General features: G+C 52.8%; 1 protein-coding gene across 1 annotated transcript in view; it reads right to left on the minus strand.

Moving 5' to 3' along the window:
• Nucleotides 1-11,233: 11,233 nt before the first annotated feature.
• Nucleotides 11,234-19,607, minus strand: part of SHISA8 (shisa family member 8) — a 33,168-nt gene continuing 24,794 nt past the window's right edge. The window contains exons 2-4 of the mRNA XM_084618030.1: nt 18,003-18,130; nt 14,812-14,961; nt 11,234-14,266 (exon numbers count right to left, since the gene is read on the minus strand). Of these exons, the coding sequence (XP_084474156.1) occupies nt 13,884-14,266; nt 14,812-14,961; nt 18,003-18,130 (661 nt within the window). The 3' untranslated portion in view covers nt 11,234-13,883. The remainder of the gene's footprint in view (nt 14,267-14,811; nt 14,962-18,002; nt 18,131-19,607) is intronic.

A 19,607-nucleotide genomic window follows, 5' to 3' on the forward strand; every position in this document is an offset into this window, starting at 1 on the left:
CTATGACCACAGCTATTTCTCAAGTCTCCCCATTACTGTCACAGTTAAAATTGTAACAAAAGGAAAAAAGACAGGAGGCCAGCCTGCTGCCTGTCCGCTTTACTCTCTTCCTCGCCCCTTGACCAGCTGCCACCACCTTAGGCTGGGCGATTGTCCTCATGCCCTTGGCCAGAGTACTTCCCTTTGCAACTCTGAAGCGTGCCCCAATGTGCAGGTCTTGAAGCTGGGCCTAGTGGCAGAAGGCAATGTAGAGGCTTTCGCTATAGAGGCCTTTGCTAGGGCAAGGAGGCAGCGGTGGCCTTGTGGGCTAATTGTCTCTCCCAAGGTGACAATCAACACTGGAAGGTGTGAACAGAAGTTGCCATAGAACTAGGTGGTGAGGAATGTGTTGGCCTGGCCAGGTATTTCATTCTCCCCATTCAAAAGGTAAAAACAAGGCGTACTTGTGGCACCTTATAGACTAAAATTTATTTGGGCATAAGCTTTCATGGGCTAAAACCCATTTCATCAGATGTATGGAGTGGAAAATATAGTAGGGTGATATATGAAAAGATGGGAGTTGCCTTACCCAGTGGGGGGGAGACAAATCAGTTAAAGTGGGCTATAATCAACAGGATGAAATATCACTTTTGTAGTTGTAATCAGGGTGGCTCATTTCAAACAGTTAAGAAGGTGTGAGTAACAGTAGGGGCAAATTAGCATGGGGAAATTAGGTTTTTAGTTCTTGTAGTGGCTCATCCACTTGCAGTCTTTATTCAGGCCTAATTTGACAGTGTCCGGTTTGCAAATTAATTCCAGTTCTTCAGTTTCTCATTGAAGTCTGTTTTTGAAGTTTTTTTGTTGAGGAATTGCCATTTTAAAATCTGTTAGTGAGTGTCCAGGGAGGTTGAAGTGTTCTCTGAACACTTTTGAATGTTACAATTCTTGACGTCTGATTTGTGTCCATTTATTCTTTTGCATAGAGGCTGTCCGGTTTGGCCAATGTACATGGCAGAGGAGCATTGCTGGCACATGATGGCATATATCACATTGGTAGATGTGCAGGTAGCCTTTAATTGATTTGTCTCGACCCCTACACTGGGTAAGGCAACTCCTATCTTTTCATATACTGCTATCTCTTCCTACTGTATTTTCCACTCCATGCATCTGATGAAGTGGGTTTTAGCCCACAAAAGCTTATGCCCAAATAAATTTTTTAGCCTCAAAGGTGCCGCAAGGACTCCTCATTGTTTTTGCTGTTACAGACTAACGTGGCTACCACTCTGAAACCATTCAAAAGGTGACATCCTCCCTGTTGGGAATTGAACCCGTGTCTCTTGCATGGTAGGCAGGGATACTCACCACTATACTAGCAAGGGATAGAGTGGGGTTTTGTGCTGCACAGATCTCTTACAGAGCAGTTACAGCCAGCTTACACCGCACCATGGCCTCCACCAGGCAAGGACACCCCTTGCTCTCTTCTTCCTAAAGCCTTTGGCTGCAGCAACAGCCCTGGGAAAAGCCCTGTCCCTCCTCACATGTGGTTGCCTCTCACTCTCGTCAGAAGAAGCTTTTCATGTGCCCTGCCGTGCAGCTTCCAGGGCAGCTGAGATGATGGTATTTGCTACTTAGCTCCCTGGGTCCATTAGTAATCTCCCTGGATATATTGGTCAACACAGAGTACTTCTCTCTGCTGTAGTATATAATCCACCAGGCATTAGTTCAGCAGAGACCATCCCTAACACAGAGTACTGGTAAAGGGGCCACTCTGAAAGAGCCTCGCTCGCCTTACAAGACCAACGCAGCAAGGGGGAAGTATCAAAGTTAATTACAAAAAGAAAAGGAGGACTTGTGGCACCTTAGAGACTAGCAAATTTATTTGAGCATAAGCTTTTGGGAGGTACAGCTCACTTCATTGGATGCATCCACCAGAGGGCAGTAGAGGTCTAGGAAAGAAATAGCATGTGAACGCTGCAAAGGAAGGACTACAGCTAGCAGGGGATTTTTTTCAACAATTTTTTTTTTTTTGGTCAGGTGACCCTGATTTGTTGAAATCGCAACTTTCTTAGACCGGGCTGGTTTTGATGAATTTCTCCACTGGAAAACATTTTGGAACTGCCTGTTTAGTTTTGACCTCTTTTGAAATGAAAAGTTCCAGTTTTCTATTTTAAAAACTACTTTTTGTGTGCATTTCCTGAGGGTGTGCACCCAGGGAATTTTATTTATTTTTTTTAAAGGCGAACATTCATTGAATACTCAATCATAAAGGACATTAGTTTTATTCATCAAACAAACTAAAGAAACTGGAACTGAACTTAATTTTTTTTAAATTAACAACTAAACTTTACTTAAAAAAATACAAACTTAAAAAATGAGACACAAAATGGCAAATTTTTGCTGTAGTGATAACCAGGCGTATACAAAGATACAGTCAATTTTCATGATCTTTGTCTTTAACCAGATAATGAGTGAACCCAAATTGACCAAAACAGATTAAGGTTTCTTCATCTTCCTGTCCTAGAGAATAAGACGTCGCTCACCAGGGTGTTATGGACTTAAATTCCTCAATCACATCATTGTAATTAACTGATGAAGCCAACTCTTGTTCAATGTACAAAATCATGAGTGAGTCGAGGCGCTGTTGGGACATTGTACTTCTTAGTTTTGTTTTTTACATGTGCTAGTTTCGAAAAGACTCTTTCACATGAACAGCTTGTAGCAGGTAAGACTGCAAAGCATTGAATAGATTTGTAAAAGGCCTGGAACATGGAAGACTGATCCGATTCCTTTAGCCAATCAAGCCACTCTGGTGGTGTTCGTAGTGCTACCTTTAGGAGCAGGTTTCAGAGTAGCAGCCGTGTTAGTCTGTATCCGCAAAAAGAAAAGGAAGTCTAGTGGCACCTTAGAGACTAACCAATTTATTTGAGCATAAGCTTTCGTGAGCTACAGCTCACTTCATCGGATGCATAAATTTGTTGGCAATGATTCTCCTATTGTCCCTGCCAATGTCTAAGCTCTGCAGTTTTCTCATTGCAGTCACAATTTTACAAGTCTCCTGTTCAAATTGCTGGTCAATGCCGGTAATCACTGAGTCTAGGAGTGGGTAAAATGAAGTTATTCTCTCCTGCTCCTCTTTTGTATCAAAGTGATGCTGGGACTCAAATGCATCATCAATACTAGTGGACATTTTTCTCTTCTTAACTGGAGGAATCGATATATCATTCTCTACACACATTTTCACACTGTCATTGAAAATAGATTGGAAAATATTCTGGGCCACTTCTCATCGCAGCCAAAGAGTTACGCAAGTTTTTCACCCCCGTCATTGCAGTAAGTGAGTTGAGATCTGGAGCTTGAAGAGCCTTACTCACTTTTACCACCATCTGGAGAATAGGGTGCATCATGTGAAGTGCAAAGATGAACTCGAATGAATTTAGTTCATGGATAAGACCCTTGGCTTTTATTTTAGTGTCAGCAAGGCGAGTTTCGATAATCTCTTGTAAAGCTTGTAAAATGATGGAGTAGTTTTGTTTTACAGCAGCCACAGCTTCTCCTCTGCATGCCCATCTTGTGTTTGACAGGGACTTCAAAGTCTTCAACTGGGATCCGACTTCTTGTGAAATCTTCTCCATTACTGCATGTCGCACAGGACTCCCCTCCATGAAGGCATAAAGAGTCTGATTTTTTTTGGTGTTGTTCAGACAGTTCTGTTTTGTTTACTTGCAGTGCATGCAGCTTCTAGGACGAGGTTCAAACAATGCACATAGCAGTGTACATAGAGTATTTCACTGTTTCTTTCTTTACAGTTCATTTGAACTCCCGCAGGACATCCGGACATAGTAGATGTAGGGGCGGCGAGTTCTATGGGCCTGTGGGGCCCGGGCACCAGGAATATTCCTGTCCCAGGGGCCCGGCTCCAGCAAAGTTTCCCACTTCCCCTGGCCCCACCTGCCGCCCCTGGGTGATTTAAAACAGCCCAGGGGCTCCTGCCACCACCCGGCAGCGCAGCGGGGCTGAGCGGCTTCCTGCACGCTCGTTCCATGTGGCTGCCAGCAGGTCCTTGCAGCCTGTGTGAGGGGGTTGTTCTGCTGCACGTTGCCCCCGCCCCAAACGCCCCTGTGGCCAATGGGAAGCTGCAGGGGCGGTGCCTGGAGACAGCAGCGTGAGGAGGACCCCCCACAACCTGCCTCGCCTAGGAGCCGCTGCCGGAGTGCGTGCCCCAGGTAAGCATCGAACCCCCACCATCCACTTCCAGAACCTGCACCCATACCCTCTCTGCAAACACACCCTTCAGCCTCCAAATTTCCTCCTGCACCCCCTCTCGCCCCCAAACTCCCTCCCAGAGCCTGAAGCCCACACCCCCACCCCCTAACTCCCTCTTGCACTCCCACCCCTCCCCTGCACCTACTTTTGTCCCCAAACTCCATCCCAGAGCCTACACACCCATTCCCTCCTGCACCCCCTGCCCACAGCCTGCACCCAGCACCCAAACTTGTTCCCCGAGCCTGCACTCCAGACCCCCTCCCCCACCCAAACTCCCTCCCAGAGTCCAACCTCTCACCCCTTCTGCACTCAAATTCCCTTCCAGAGCCTGCACCCCTGCCCCAGCCCAGAGCCTACAGCCAAACTCCAGCCCAGAGCCCGACCCCTCACATCCCCTGCACCCAAACTCCCGCCCAGAGCCTGCATCCCCACCCCCTTGTGCACCCCAATCGCTTGAATCCCAGACCCCCTCCCCGACCCAAACTCCCTCCCAAACCTTAGGCAGGTGTGTGTGGGGAGTTTCTGAGTGTTCTGGGCACCACCAAAATTTCTACAAACCTGTCGCCCCTGAGTAGATGCGCCATCAAAAGACAGACAGACATCACTGATGACCAGTCAATTTTAAGAATGCCAAGGATGTCATTTAACAGGTCAAAAATAGACTGAACATCAACTGTTAATAGTCTCTGAACAGACACAAAATGTTCAGCTGGAATATGCTTTTCATTGTCAAAATACCGCACTACCACGGACATCTGTTCATGGTGTCCACAGTCAGTAGCGTCGTTGGCAATTGAGACCATTTTTCCATTTAGTGAAGACACAATCTTTTGTTGCACAATGTTGTGCAAGGCCACAATTAAATCATTTTGGATGCGATTACTCAGATAGGTAAAAAGAACAGGAGGACTTGTGGCACCTTAGAGACTAACACATTTATTTGAGCATGAGCTTTGCTTCCGATGACGTGAGCTGTAGCTTACGAAAGTTTCGCTCAAATAAATGTGTTAGTCTCTAAGGTGCCACAAATCCTCCTTTTCTTTTTGCGAATACAGACTAACACGGCTGCTGCTCTGAAACCTGTCAGGTAGGTAGCGTTTTGAGGAGATTGTTGCACGTGCTTTGCCGTTACAGGATCATATTTTTGGAGCATATTGACAAGATTTAGAAATAAGCCTTTCTCAAAACGGTCAGCTTTTTCATGGTAACCCCTGAATGGTTTCCCACCTTTCGCCAAACACAGAGCAATGTCAATCAGTCGTTCCATTACACTTCGGATATGGCACTGTTCTTCTTGTTTAGACAGATAAGCCTGCTTGCCCTCATCCACCAATACATCAATAGGTTTCCCTTCATTAAAACTTGACCATGAAGAACAGCTTGACACATGAGATTTTGACAGTTGGTGGTTTTTAAAACATTTGTTAGCCCTCTTCCAGTTTCTGAATCCCTTATCAGTAAATGTTGGATCAGTGTGACCTTTGTTTGCTGCATCATTAAAGGAGACGAAACGGCCGTAAAAGCAAAATACTGCGTCCTTTGATGGGCTATATTCTAAGCACCTATACTCTTCATGCCAATCGGACTGAAAACTTTTGTTTGTTCCCTATTTTACTTCTAGGAAACATACTCAATCTAGGCTGATAAGGACCTCTAGATAATCGAGACTGGCGTTCTAATCTATTTTTTGGAATATCACAGACCAAGTCATCAGATGGAATATTTGATGGCTTTGAATAGGAACTACACTGACCTGAACTAAGAGACAAAGTCTGTTTCTGTTGGTCATTACTCAGTTTATTGCACACATTGGAACTGGTGGCGGTATTATCTTCATGTAAGTTCTTAACCGAGGAGTCCGAGGTATTTGCACTACCATCAGCACGTTCATTATAATTCAGTTTGTCTGCTCCTTTTCTTATCTTAACAACGAACCGATCCATATTTTAAAATTAAAAGGGGGTATCATACAATTGAATTAAAACATAAAGCCACGGGCTTGTTATGCTATTTGAGTAGAGTACACGCGACAAAGATTACAAACACTATAGACCCTGCGCTGGGCATGCCTGACCTGGCCGCTTATATAGGTCAAAGAATTTTCTAGAATAGTAGTCGGCGGGGGAGGGGAGGACCAATGGTAATGTGGCGCCGCAGTAGTGGGGACGCATGCTGCGAGCGAACGCGGGCTTTCTATACATTTCCACAACATCCATATTACGCAATTCAGCGCTTATTGCATAAGCCAACAATCCATACTTTAAAACTAAAAGAGCGTATCCTGCGATTAAATTAAAGCGCAAAGCCACTTTTTTTTTTGGCGACATTAGGGTGGGCGTGGGCACACCCCCTATGCACGCCCCTCTTTGTGTATCTATTTAAGCTAATTATAGTACCACTAAACAAAAGTGATTAGATCAAACCGAAACACTTTGACCCAAACCAATTTTTATTTTTTGGTTCAGGAAAATGGTTGAGCTCTTGACTTTTTAGTCCTGGTTCAGTGTGGAAAAAGTCCCCCCCCCCCCAAAAAAAATCCCAGCTTTTGATGGAATGGGAAAAGCTTCCTACCCAGGTCCACTAAAGACTTCCAATGCTCCTACCATGAAAGGAAGAGCTTGTGCCACATCTGATGTGTTTTTCTGGGGATGGTTTTGAGGGACATAAGAATGCAGTTTTGCCTGGGTAGCGGTGTGCTGATGAGTTGAGAGAATCTGAGCTTTTGCCCCTGCCCATCTCACTGTTTCTGATTACTGCAGCACTGTATGTTGTAACAGGCATGTCTGAATGCCCTGCAGCAGTGGCCAACTTATTTGCAATGGATCAGTGATGATCCACGCAGCTGGGGTTGGAGCTGCCCCAGCCCGGAAGTCCGGTCTCCCTTGGGCTTTTGTAGCAGTAACGATCAGGACGCTAGCAAAGGCCTGGGACGGAGTGGAGGTGGTCTCCAAAGAGGCTGCTGTAGCTGGGGCTTCTGTTGTTGGGTGCAGAATAACTCTTCAGCTGTGCAGGTTGAGTTTGATGTTGGGCTCATCATTAGGGTAGGAGAGCCCCAGTCACCAGATTTCTGTGTGAAGCTGTTAGAATAAACAGTAGTGACTGCCCAGGGCCTACCCTCTGGGCTCTGATTGTGGACTGTCAAGTTAAGCAGGGTGGTGCCTGGTTAGATCTTGGCTGGGAGAGCTGTGCTGCAACCCAAGTGCTTCCTAAGAGGTGGTGGCAATCCATGGCCAGGTGCACTGAGGCAGCTTGCTCATTCAGGGGCACTGCTACCAGCGGTGCTGTGTCAGGGGACCCAGCCTCTGACCTTGGCTTGCCATTAAAGACTTTGTGGCACTTTCACCAGGCTGGCGTGTTAGCCCTGCAGAACTGGCCACCGGCATCCCGCTCTGGGCATTCCATTGTCTGCCTAAAGCCCCTCAGCTAGCCTCTCTTGGAGCCCTCACGCCCTGCTCCAAACCTCTGTGCAGCGTCCAAGCACGGGGCAGGGCCGCAGCCTGCTTCCCCCAGAGGTCGCTGCGTCTCGGGACACCAGCCTACTCTGCACGGTGGGACGAAAAGCACCTTTGAACTGTAAGCCGTTCTCATTAAAAGTGCCGGGGGCCTTTGTGTGGGATTCCACCCAGAGCCTCCCCTCCCGCCCGCTCAGGAAGCGAAAGCAGGTTGGCGGAGTGTCGCTCTTGATGCGTAGGGTCTGCACCTGTTCTGCTATTAAAGATTACTACTCCTGGGGGCTTCCCTGGCGTAAGATGGTAGAATGAGGACAGGCTGCTCTGGGCCCTTGCAGCGCTCTGACTTCGGTTCTCTTGCTGGGATTTTTTTTGGCGGGGGGTGATTCATTGTAGTCCCAGCTGTGCAGGAAACCACCAGCAAGGTGCAGCTGCCCTGATAGAGATGATAGGACAGGGTCCTGCTGTCACCCTCGGGGCCGGCAGCAGCTGCCTGGCAGCTGGTACGTGTGGGTGAGGGGCACTGAGCTGCTCCTGGGAGGCCTGAAGACTGTGCTGGCTCGGTGCCAATGCCAGCTTTTGATTTCTGCCACCACTAATTGGCAGGGGACAGATAGGAGGGGGATGAGGCAGGAGGGAGAAATGGCTGATTAGAGCATGACGTGCCTTCCCCATGTCTCCTTGCTCCTGGGACATGCTTTGTATGGCGTAGTGCAATACTGCCGCCTTTCACAAACCTTGGCGGTGGGGGGGGTTGAAGAATCCCCCCCCCCGCCGCCTTTTTCTCCATCAAAGGCTCCCCAGCCTCGTGGGAGGAGCAGGGGTTCGATTCCTGGCCTAGGAGTGATTCACGGTGTGACCGTAGCACGTCGCTTCTTGCCTGCCACAATTTCCTCCTCCATGGCTTGGGCCTGACTGTCCCGGGCAGAGCACAGCGAAGGGCTCAGCCAGGGTGGGTGAAGAGCTCCCAGGCGCCCCCCCCCCCCCCACACTTCTGGCGCTTTGTACCTGCAGTGGTTTATGAGGAAGCTGTGGTGATGCAAAGGGCCCCTGTGGCTGTCTCCTCCGCAGAGAACCAGTGTGTTAATACCTGAGGGTGAGGAGTGAGGTACCCCAGCTATCATGGGACCAGGCTGGGGTGACACTGGCCTAACCCAGGCTTGGAGCACTGTTGGGCTCAGGCTGGCCCTGGCAGAGGCAGGAGGCTGGGACTTAAATGCCTGTGATCTAAAGGGGCCCAGATAAGGGGCCCGCATGGTGGCAGGGCAGGGCACGAGCAGGTGCTGGGCCAGCAATGGGGCAGGGTGGGAGCTGGTATTATGGCCAGGGGGTGGGCCCCAAGCTGGTGCTGGCTGAGGGGGCGAGCTGGGCCTGACATAAACATTCCCACCTGCCCCCCGTGTTGCTGTTCCCAATGTAGCTTTACATATGGCCCCGAGCAGAGGCTGTATCCTACCCCAGAGCTACGGATGGCTCCTGAGTCCAGCCAATCTGTTGCTGCTCTCGCTCCACCTCGCTCTGCTCCCGCCAGCCGTCCCCACTGGGAGCGGAAGATGGACAAGGAAAAGCGCCCGGGGTTTTATACAGCACCGGAGTAGCTGATCACACTATTTGCAGCCAGCTGGCCCCTGACCCCTGCTTGCTGCCCGGTCCTCGGAGGTGGAACCTGACCCCAGATGATCAGCTGGAAAGCCCTTGCTCAGATTGACAGTCTCCAGGGGCCAGGCATGGCCCAGGGCCGTGGCGGACTAGTTCCGCGAGTGGGTGAAGTGGGGCTATGTGATCGGTGTGGTTGCACCCATGTTGACCACCAAGGCTAGACCAGGACATACAAACTCTGCACTGATCCGTCTTTTTCCATTAGCAGCAAACCTGTGTTTGCCCTTCTCTATGGCTGGAGCTTAAAGCTCTGCAGCTTGACCAAGCGCTGGCTCCTGCCCATGGCCAGAGCTCCTTCCGAAGAGGGATGATGGGGCCGTGGCTGGCTCTGGTGTGGGGGTGGGGACTTTGAAGGCATCTGTTCAAGGCCTGTTGGTGCTGGCAGGAGTGTGTTTAAAATTCAGAATGCTTTCCCTGCGGGTGTTGCTCCATTTGTCACCTGCAGAGAAAGAACAGACCCACCCCCTGGGGGCCATGATTAATCCTGGGTGCCCCAAGTGGGTGGGAGCTCTCTCAGCCAAGCATGCGCTGCACGGGGGGAGCAGAGTTTTGGGGCGTGTAAAGCAGCCGGCGCTGGGGAAGTCAGGCGTTGATTGCCGCGGCTCTTGGGGATGGGGGCTTGCTGGCCCACTTGCCTTCTTCCTTCCCAGGACTGAGATCAAGGCCAAATGAGCCCTTTCTTCTTCAACCTTTCTGCTGTTGGGAAAGGCCTACACCTCCCTTGCCCTGTGGCGGTCCCAGGAGAGACCAGAGGGCAAGTTTCCGCCTTGACCCGTGCTGTGACCTTCCTAATAGGCTGGGCATGCATCACCCCCCCCTGTACAGAATGGGAGAGGCCGGGGGGGGCCACAGGCTCTTAACAGGGACAGCTCTACCCTTAGTCATGGGGAGGGGCCCACAGCAGTCAGCACCTGGGAAGTGTCCCAACCCCACCCCCTGCTTCAGCTCCAATACGCCTCAGCCCCAGGCTGCTCATGTGTAGCTGGGACGGGGCTGGTGGCTCGGGCTGAGGGGCACTGAATGAAGCGCAGCTGGGCTGAACGGCTGCTGTAATTTATGTGCTTCCCCCCCCAGAGCCAGTAGGGGCGAGGGGAGGCCGTGTGGCCCTGTGGCACAAGCCCTTGTGGGGCAGAGAAGTCCAGCTCTGCCCCTTACTAAAGACCACAAGGCTTCAATGCCAGTGCAGCTCTTCCTGGGCCTAAGGCCACACCCTTGGGCCTAAAGCTGCCAGAAGCAAAGGGGCTGCTGGATGTGTATTTCTGAAAGAGGGACCCTCCGAAATGCTGCGAACACCCCCCCCGGCAAGCTGGGAGCCCGGGTCTGCACATGCACAACAGCCACTGGACACACACTCAGTCTGGCAACAGGGGCACTTTTATTTCTGTAGGAGACGGGGGGGACTTACCAATAAAAATGACCCAAGGCCGGCAGGACACAAGGGTTGAGCCCTGGTTCTGCTTTGTCTGTCCATGGGCCAGGCTTTAGTGCCCAGCCCGCTCACGTTCCCCCGTCACAGCCAGTTGCACCACTCAGGCTCCTGGGGGTGGGGGTGGGGGTGATATTTATTGCTAAGAGGTGCAGCGGCTCAAAGGGGCTGGAATGACGTGAATGGAGGGAGAGGAACCTTTCCCCTTTGGGTCACCAGTCCAACCCCCATCCCCCACTGGGAGGCTTTGCCAGCTGATTGCTGCTTGGTGGCCCATGTGAAACACGTTAATGGCTTTATTCCAGCATCCGCCGGAGGGGCCAGGTGGCCAGCGCTCTCTGTCTCACACACCTGGCAATTGGCACTGATTGGCCTCCTTGTTTGCAGCCTCAGCAGAGGCCAAGAGCCAAATGGGCCTTGCTGAGTCAAAGCCCCTTGGTTTACAAAAAAGGCCCGTTTGGGCTGGCGGGGGCGGGGGGGGGGTGGTAGCCTGCCCTGCAGGGCTAAGCCCAGCCTCTCGCACTGCAGGGCTTGGGCTGGTACAAGGCCTAAAGTCACTTAATATCCAGGCATCAGAAACCAGATGGAAGCCCTAGTTCAACAAGGGGAGGAAGGTAGGCACCCTGCCTGGCCTCAGCATGAAGTGGGTAGGGAGCCCTTGGTGGTGGTCTGCACTGGCTGTCACTGGGCGTGCACGCCTCAGCCAGGAGCGGACAAGACGGACACGCCGCATGGGCTTGTGCCAGAGGAGGCATCCCATGGTGCTAACCTGCCCTCACTATGGAGCAGAGGCCCAAGCCTGCTGTTCAGTGCATTATGCAAAGGGCATGCACCGAGTCCTCCCCACCGACGCCTTTGCCGCCATGCAGCAACCAGAGCGCAGTAGGAAGGAAAACTGGCAGCTGTTTGTCAGCTCCTGCAGAGCCCTAAAGTTTGTGTGTGAACTTCAGATCAGCAGGGGGGGAAAAGCAAGCCGGGCCTAAAGGAGCATTTTTGTTCCACTTTTCTCCCCGCGCGTCTCTCTGCTGCTCACTGTTGCCCTGCGGACAGATGAATGGGGGGGTGGGGGAGTGATGGGGATTAAAAGGTAACGCAGTGTGGCATGTTTACCTTTAGTAGCTGGTCCAGCTAAGAGGTTTATGCGGCTGTTGCTGCTCATTAGAGGAGCTGTCCTCTAGCTCAAGCATTAATGGCTTATTATTCTGGGACTGAAGGTCCCCAGTTCAAATCTGACCTCAGCAGCATCACCTGTACCAACCCTGCAAGCTGTATCTGTGGCTTGGCCCTTCCAGTAGCTAAGCATGTGCTTCTTGCCCTCGCAGTAGAAATACAGCTCTAGAGAGGGACTGCTCAGGGGCGTGGCACCCTTACAGGGCTAGCACTCCGCCTGGCAGCCATTAGCCACCCACAGACACACGCGCCAGCAGTACAAAGCCCTTTTGAAAAGGACTGAAGCAGAATTAAGGAAACAAAAAATTGACAAGGGCCGCAACTGAGTGAAACACGCACGTGACTAGCAAAGCCCGGCCCCTACGAAGGGAAGAGAGCCGTTTCCCCAGGCTGACAGTAGCAGTGGCTTTTCAAACTCATGCCGGGGGGTCGAAACAGCTTGGGCACAAAGGAGCTTGACCACCTCCATGGTGGACCACGGTGAGTGGCTGAACATGGTCAGGGAGACGCAGGCTGACCCAGCCTGAGAGCCTGTGGCTACAGTTCCGTGGGGCCGCAGCTGCTGAGCGGGGCTGTGCCATAGGTAGCCGGTGCATGCAATAACCGGTGGTAGGGGAGTGACTGACGCCCTGCAGGCCCAGCACTAGCAGCAAGCCCAGTGGCCAGCTTGGCACTGCTGCCTGCTCTGGAACCTGTACGAGTGGAGAGGGGAACATGGCTGGGCCTGGGGCAGGGGTGTGTGTGAGAGAACAACACAAGGTTGAGGGGGAAGCAGTGACGCGCACGACACGTATGGCCAACACACCCAGCGCGCTGGGAGCGCTCAGGCCCTGCTCTGGAGCCACTCCAAGCCCCACACGCCCTGCTGGGCGGTAACCTGGCAGGAGCGACCATCAGGGCCAGCTGCTGGGCAGTAGCTGCAGCCAGAAAGGCTCCATGGTGAAGCCAGGCCATAGAGCCTACCCACTGAGACAGCTTTGCATCCCCTTTAAACCACCATGCCCCCATCAGCCCCCACCTGAGCTGCCAAAGCCAGCGCTCAGCCTTGCCCCGGCTGGCAGAAATGTCCCACAGAAACTAAAAATAATGACCAGCCCCCAACCTCAGCCAGCAGTCACTGTTTACGTAGGACCTATGTTTTGCTACTCTGCAGCTAGCAAGGGGCAGCCCTGTGTTCACCTACTGACCCACAGCCCTGGCCCGCGGGCGCTAAATGCAACAAGAACTGCAGGGTCAGCTAGGCCATCATTCGAAACATTCAAAAATGGTGTAAGACAAATCCCCAACCCTACTCGGCACTGGTGCCTAGCGTGTGAAGGGGAGCGAGCTGAGCTGGCAGAGAAGGGAAAAGTAAAACTCCTTGTGAGCCCTTACCAGCTGCCCTTTTGTACAGTTCGTTTATACTGGTGATTGTGTGCCCTTGTTTACAACCCACGTGGAGGGGCAGAGGGAGGGGACGGGCTGCACGTGCTAACCCAATGGGCTTTAATGGCTATTGCAATTGCTTGTCTCACATCTCCCACCAGTTGTCCTTCCCCTCGAGGGGGTGGGGGGTGGTGCTTTCCCCCTTGCCAGCTGGGCTTGGACGTGACTCCCCTGGCCAGAGCAGTGGAGTCCCCCGGCTCCCGTCAACATTGACCGTTCTGGTACAAGTGTGATGTGATGGACAGGTAAACTGGAAACAACAGCCGTGCATCAATCACAGGGCACATGCATGCCTGTTTCACCATGCACGTTATCTGCGTACTCTCAGGAGGTGTGGGCACCTGTTCTGGTGGGGATTCCCCCACCTTCCTCGCCCCTCCTGACACCCAGCCTAGTGCCACCAGCTATAATGGGGAAGCACCTCTGGTACTTCGCTAGCAGGTGGTCTGGGCTGACAAGACCGTTAGCCCCAGAGGCTGCTGGGACATAAAACGAAAAGATGAAGGTTCTTTTTAGACAGTGACCTCAGTCTTGCTATTAGTGGAGAAGGGCCGCGGGGGCTGGACATAGTGGGTGGGCGTCTGGCTGAAGACCTCCGGCAGCTTCTCGACGCTGAACTGGCGCTTGTTGGCATAGATCTGTCGGCGGACATCAGGGGGGTGGTGATGGTTGGGGTCCCAGCTTCCCTTGAAGGCCGGACTGGCCACCAGTGGGTGGGCGTTGGTTTTCACCACTTTGGCCTTCTGCCCAGGTGTAGCCAAACCAACCAAGGCACAGCTGTCGTGCAGGGAAGGCATGTCTTTCTGATGCAGCCCCATGGGTGGGAAGGACAGAGGACCAGGCGGAGGCATGTCCACCATGGGAAACCGCTTGTAGAATTCTTCGGGCGCACTCTCTGCAGGGGAAAACAAAGCAAAGGGCAGGAAGTCAGACAGCCAGGGAACACACCCGCCTTCCTGGGCTGCACAAGAGCCTTTCGCCTCTCTGCCTGCCAGGATGGCTCTCCTCCATGCCTGTCCCCGCCTCCCCCGGACCTGGGCTTCAATTCTGCTGCGAGGGACAGAACCTTAGCCATTTCACACTCTGGCCCCCGCTCCATGAATGCAGCAGCTTCCCTTGCGCAGCCTTGTCCCAGGCCCCTTTCCTTCACTGATGCCTGTGCTGAGCCCCCACCCCTGAGCTAAACTTTGCTCAAACTCAGCACACATGACACTTGCAGTCCCTGCCTCTCTCTCCAGGCCTGCGGAACCGCTAGAGCTGGGGGGCCGCACTGCTCTCCCTGACAGCACCAAGGGTGTCCCGTTTCCTTCCCTCTGGCCTTGGGGAAATCACAGTCACTGCTACCACGGGATGCTGGGAGACAAGAGCTGAAGCAAAGCCAGAGGAAGCACAGGCTGGTGACGCAGCCCTGTCCGGTCCCTGGGCTGCGGTAGCACATACCTACGGCCTTGAGCGTGGCGTACTTGGCGTAGTCCGGAGCTTGGTGGGGCATGGTGCTCATCATCTGCAGCCGGTTGCTGTGGGCATGTGGCAGCCCCATCTGGGGGGCGATAGGGGGGCTGACCACAGCGTTATTCAAGTGCATATTGTCTGGAAATGCAAAGAAAGATTCTGGGAGGGAAGGTTTAAGGGGTCAGAGAGTCAGAATTTAAGGCCAGAAAGAACCATTAGATCATCTAGCCTGTCCCCCTGTCCACCACAGGTCATTCCATTTCGGCTGCTTACCCCAGTACTGAGCCCAGGAATTTGTGCGTGGCTACAGCACATCTTCCAGAGAGGCCTCCAGCCTTGATCTGACAGCAGCAAGAGCCTGAAAATCGACCACTTCCCTTGGTAGTTTGTCCCAATGGTTTCACCTCCCGCACTGATAAAAATCTGTGCCTTAATTTTAATCTGGCTTCAGCGTCCAGCCATTGGTTCTTGTTACACCTCTTGCCACCACATTAAAGAGCCCGTGTGTTCTCTCCATGAAGGTGCTTGTGCATTAATCAAGTTACCTCTCCATCTTCTTTTTGAGAGGCTACGCAGATGGCACGTGTTAAGTGGCTCCCTGCAAGGCATCTCCTCCCGCCTGCCAATCCTTGTTTGTTGCTCTTTTCTGCACCTTCTCCAATTTTTAAACATTCTTTTAAAACTGCCGACCCCAGAACTGGATGGGTATGCCAGGGTCAGTCTCACCAGGGACATACACAGAGGTAAAATCACCCCCCCCCACCCTCCCGTTTATACACTCAAGGAGAGTTAACAGCCCTTTTTGCCACGGCACCGCACCGGGAGCTCAGGTGGAGTTGCTGGTCCCCTAGGGCTCCTCGCTCTTTTTCCGAGTCACTGATTTCCAGGCTAGAGTGTCTGGCCTGCCTTCCTTGGTCCTAATTATATATATTTGTATTTAGCTGCATAAAAATGCATTTTAATGTTAACAAGCTCACCCTTCCCCCACCCTGGCCTCAGGTTTGGATACTCCCTCCCCCCATGCGTCCCCACAGTCTCCCCTGGCTTTGCCCTGAGCAGTCAGACATCTTTGCTGAGAGCAAACATCACCACCTGCCTAGTGGGACTGGACACCTTGGAGGACTGATCAGGGAACCTTCTATGGCTGTGGCTCTGGTGATAGTCTGTCCCCAGATCAGAAGAGGCCAAAAGCCCTTTGTGACCGACAGCTGTTTGGTGACTGGCATGAAGGGCGCATTCCCATTCCAATGGGACACCCACAGCCCTGACACCGCCATTCCCGTCAGCACTAACTGGCCTCCTCTGCAGAGAGACCAACGCTGAATGGGCCAAAGGACCTGACCTCCTGTCACTCCTAGCAGCAGTCCCTTGGTGCCAGGCTTGGTGTGGGCCATGTGGGTGCAAAGCTAGGAGAGTGGGTGCCCGTGTATCTGTTCAGACTTCAGGCTCCAGGGCTCTCAGTCGGGTGACATTCACCAGCGGTAACTTCAGATCAAAGCATTTCAATGCAAATTCGCCTTGCCCCCTTTAACCCGGGACAAGCATCACTGGCAAATGAAAGAGAAAACAGAGCCTTCCCCATCTTCCCCGAGCAGAGTTGAACTAAACTAAGAGGCCACTGGATTAGCAGCTGATTTCCCCGTGTTACACAGCTGGGGACCATGGTGGTACCAGTGACTCCTGGCTCCACCAATCCTCCCATTGTCACCACCCAGGGGAGTCCCAAGGGGACAGCATGGGATAGCGATCAGCCCATCCTTCAGCAGAGGAGAAACATTCCCCCCCTCCCCCCACCTCGGAAGCAGATCCCCTGCGGGGACATCCCCCGGCCACATGCTGGATGACCTCACCGGTTACCATTCACCAGCACTGGGACTAGCTCCAGCTCTGAGGGGGAAATCCCAGCCACCTGTGCTCTAGAAGGATGATATACAGCATGGATCCCACCCACCCCAGGTGCACTCTGGCCAGTGCCGGACGCTGCCCTGAAGCGTATTCTGGCGTGCTTTGCTCAGCCTAGCTTTAAAGAACCCAAGCGATGGGACTTTCCCCAGCACTGCCCCACCACGGGACTGCTCCACCTCCTAACACACCTCACGGCTAGGACAGTTTTCCTCCCTCCTCCATGCTCCCACCTGCTAGCCCGGGTGCAGCTAGTAACCCGCCAGCCTCGGGGGCTCCTGCAGCTTGTCCTAGCCGGATGACTGCACTGCGCTTTGACCTGTGAGCTGCAAACACACACTGGCTGCTGCCAGGGCAAATGTCACTTCCAATCTTTCAGAGAAGCAAGCAGGGGACTGTCAGCCTGGAGGGGGAGCCTCCTCCCAGAGGCTGAATGGGTAGGCAGCAGGGAGCGCACTGGAGAAGGGGCAGAAGGCACAAATGCAACTTATGCAAGCCTCGAAAGCTGCCCCCCTACAGCAGGGGCAGACACAGCCGCCACGCATCCAAATCAGTGTTGTGTTTCACCTGTGCCAGCTGTTCTTGGTGATGACTGTCCCAGAACCAGGAGCAGAACCAACAGGGAGCCCAAACTTCCTGAGCCTCAACATATCTCGCACCCACAGCCTCTGCAACATCCATGAGAGCAGCAAATACTGGGAGGGTGGAGAGAGGCACTCCCAGCTTCCCAGGGGAGTGTCGACAAAGAGCAGTGACGGGGCCCCAAGTGGGAAGAAAGAGGCCCCTTGAAGAGGAAGGAATTCCTCGTTTGAGAGTAGGGTTCTGGTGAAAGAATTTCCAGGGGCTGTATCCCCTCCTCCCTGGGAACCCCTGATGCCAGCATGGTGCCCCCAGCACTCCCCATGACCAGCGCCCCCTTACGCTGGGTTGACATTAGGAGAGGAGCTCAATGCCTGCAATCCTCCCCATGACCAGCATTTTGGTGGGGGGCCGCTCTCTCACCCTGAAGTCCACTGCGGGAGGGCTGCCTTTAAAGCTCTACTTTAAATAGAAAACAACAGAAACAAGGGAACAGACTTCCTCCCATGCATGTTCTTCTACTGCCTCTGTGCAAACCGCCCTGCTTGGTTTGCTCCACCCCCCCCAGCTTCCCTCCTGCCCCCCTCGAGTCCCATTCACAGAAATGGAAGGAGACCGGGAGGCCCTCTGCTGCCCACAAACCGGTCCCTGCCCAGCACAGATGGGACCGTGGGGAGGGCGGGAGGTGATGCTCTTACCTGTGCCATTTCTGGGGGAGCTCCGGGCAAGCCCGTCACCCATCTGGACCTGGATGCTGCCCAAGTGGCTGTCAGTCATGTGGTCAGAGGGGCCGTGGCCCGGCTGCTTCAGCAAGTCTGTGAGCGTTCTGGAGAAGGCGGAAAGGAAAGTAGCAAACCAGCGTCACGTGAGGGGAGTCTCCACACTCTCCGCCTCACGGGCGTGTGATACAGACACTTGGTGCAGACATAAGACCACTCGGCCAATGCACCTCAGTTTAGACCCACAGGGCAGGCCTACGCTTCATATGCGGCACTGCTGCAGCGCTTTAGTGAAGATGCTCTCCCCGCAGCGTAGTGAATCCTCCTCCCTGAGAGGCAGGAGCGGTGTTGGCGGGAGAAGCTCTCCTGCCATGATAGCACTGTCTGCATCAGCACTTAGGTCCGTGTAACTACGTCGCCCAGGGGGTGGATGAGTCACATCCCCGAGGGACATAGTTATATTGAAGTAATTCTGTAGTGTAGACCTCCCCACAGAAACCCTGGTTATTCCAGCCTAGGGCTCAATACAGCACTGCCAATGCACCTCCACTCCGGCCTGTAGAACCCACAGCTATTCCAGTGCCGGGCCACTACATGGGTCTCCCAGTGCCTCTCACACAGCCGCTTTCCAGCCCTGTGCAGCGATGGCCCAACAAACCAAACGTCATGGTGGCCAACCACCAAACTCACCTGCCAACCAAGGTGGGATCTGAACTCTGTGCTAGCCAAGGATAGAAGGAAAGGCCAAGCCCCACGTAGCCACACCCTCCCAGCACGCTCAGCCTTGTAGCATGATCCACTTCCTCTTGAAAAGCACGACCACTGTGGGGCACTTTGTCAATGTTACAAGGGAGGCCCTTGCCACCTAGTAAATGGTCAGTTGTTGCTACTGTTAAAGGGGTGGGGTGGGGGGGCAGGGGAATTAAAGAGTGAAACCTTTGTGTTCATCACACTGCCCTCTTTCCCTTCCTGCACACCCAGAAGCTGGAGAGACCCATTTGCATGACTAGATTAAAATAAAGAAAGACACGAGGCTTGGCAAAGGTTAAGGGCTTGGGGACACAATACCTGAAGGGTGTAAAAGCAGCGAGGGAGAGGAATTGTTCCGAGTGCACCAAAGATGTATAACTAGGAGTAATGGGATGAAACAGAGGAGGAAAACTCAGGCTGAATAACAGGGGAGGTTTCCCAAGGGACAGAGCTACCAGAATGTGAATTGTTTGCTAAGGGAAGCGATGGAAACCCCAGCGCTTGAGTCATTTCAAACTGAAGTGGAGAAAGCCCTGGAGAAGAGACTGTAGGGAAAGATCCGGCATCAGCAGGGATGTGGATGAGCCAGATGTGACCTTTCTTGGCTATTCTATCCATTTTTAATCATCCCTTTCTGAATAATGACATTAAAGAACATTACATAAGCGTAATTTGTTTAACATTCATGTGTGAAGACATCCCAGAAATTCCATGGTGCATGGAAGCTCCCAGAGCAACATATACACTCAGAAACCAGAACAGCCATGGACAGCAAGTTCCAGGATCAGATCCCCATGGTGCTATTGCATGAAAATTAGCATAAAAAACAAGCCT

This window comes from Lepidochelys olivacea (assembly GCF_965140295.1).
Source record: "Lepidochelys olivacea isolate rLepOli2 genome assembly, chromosome: 1".
NCBI classification, from domain to species: domain Eukaryota; kingdom Metazoa; phylum Chordata; order Testudines; family Cheloniidae; genus Lepidochelys; species Lepidochelys olivacea.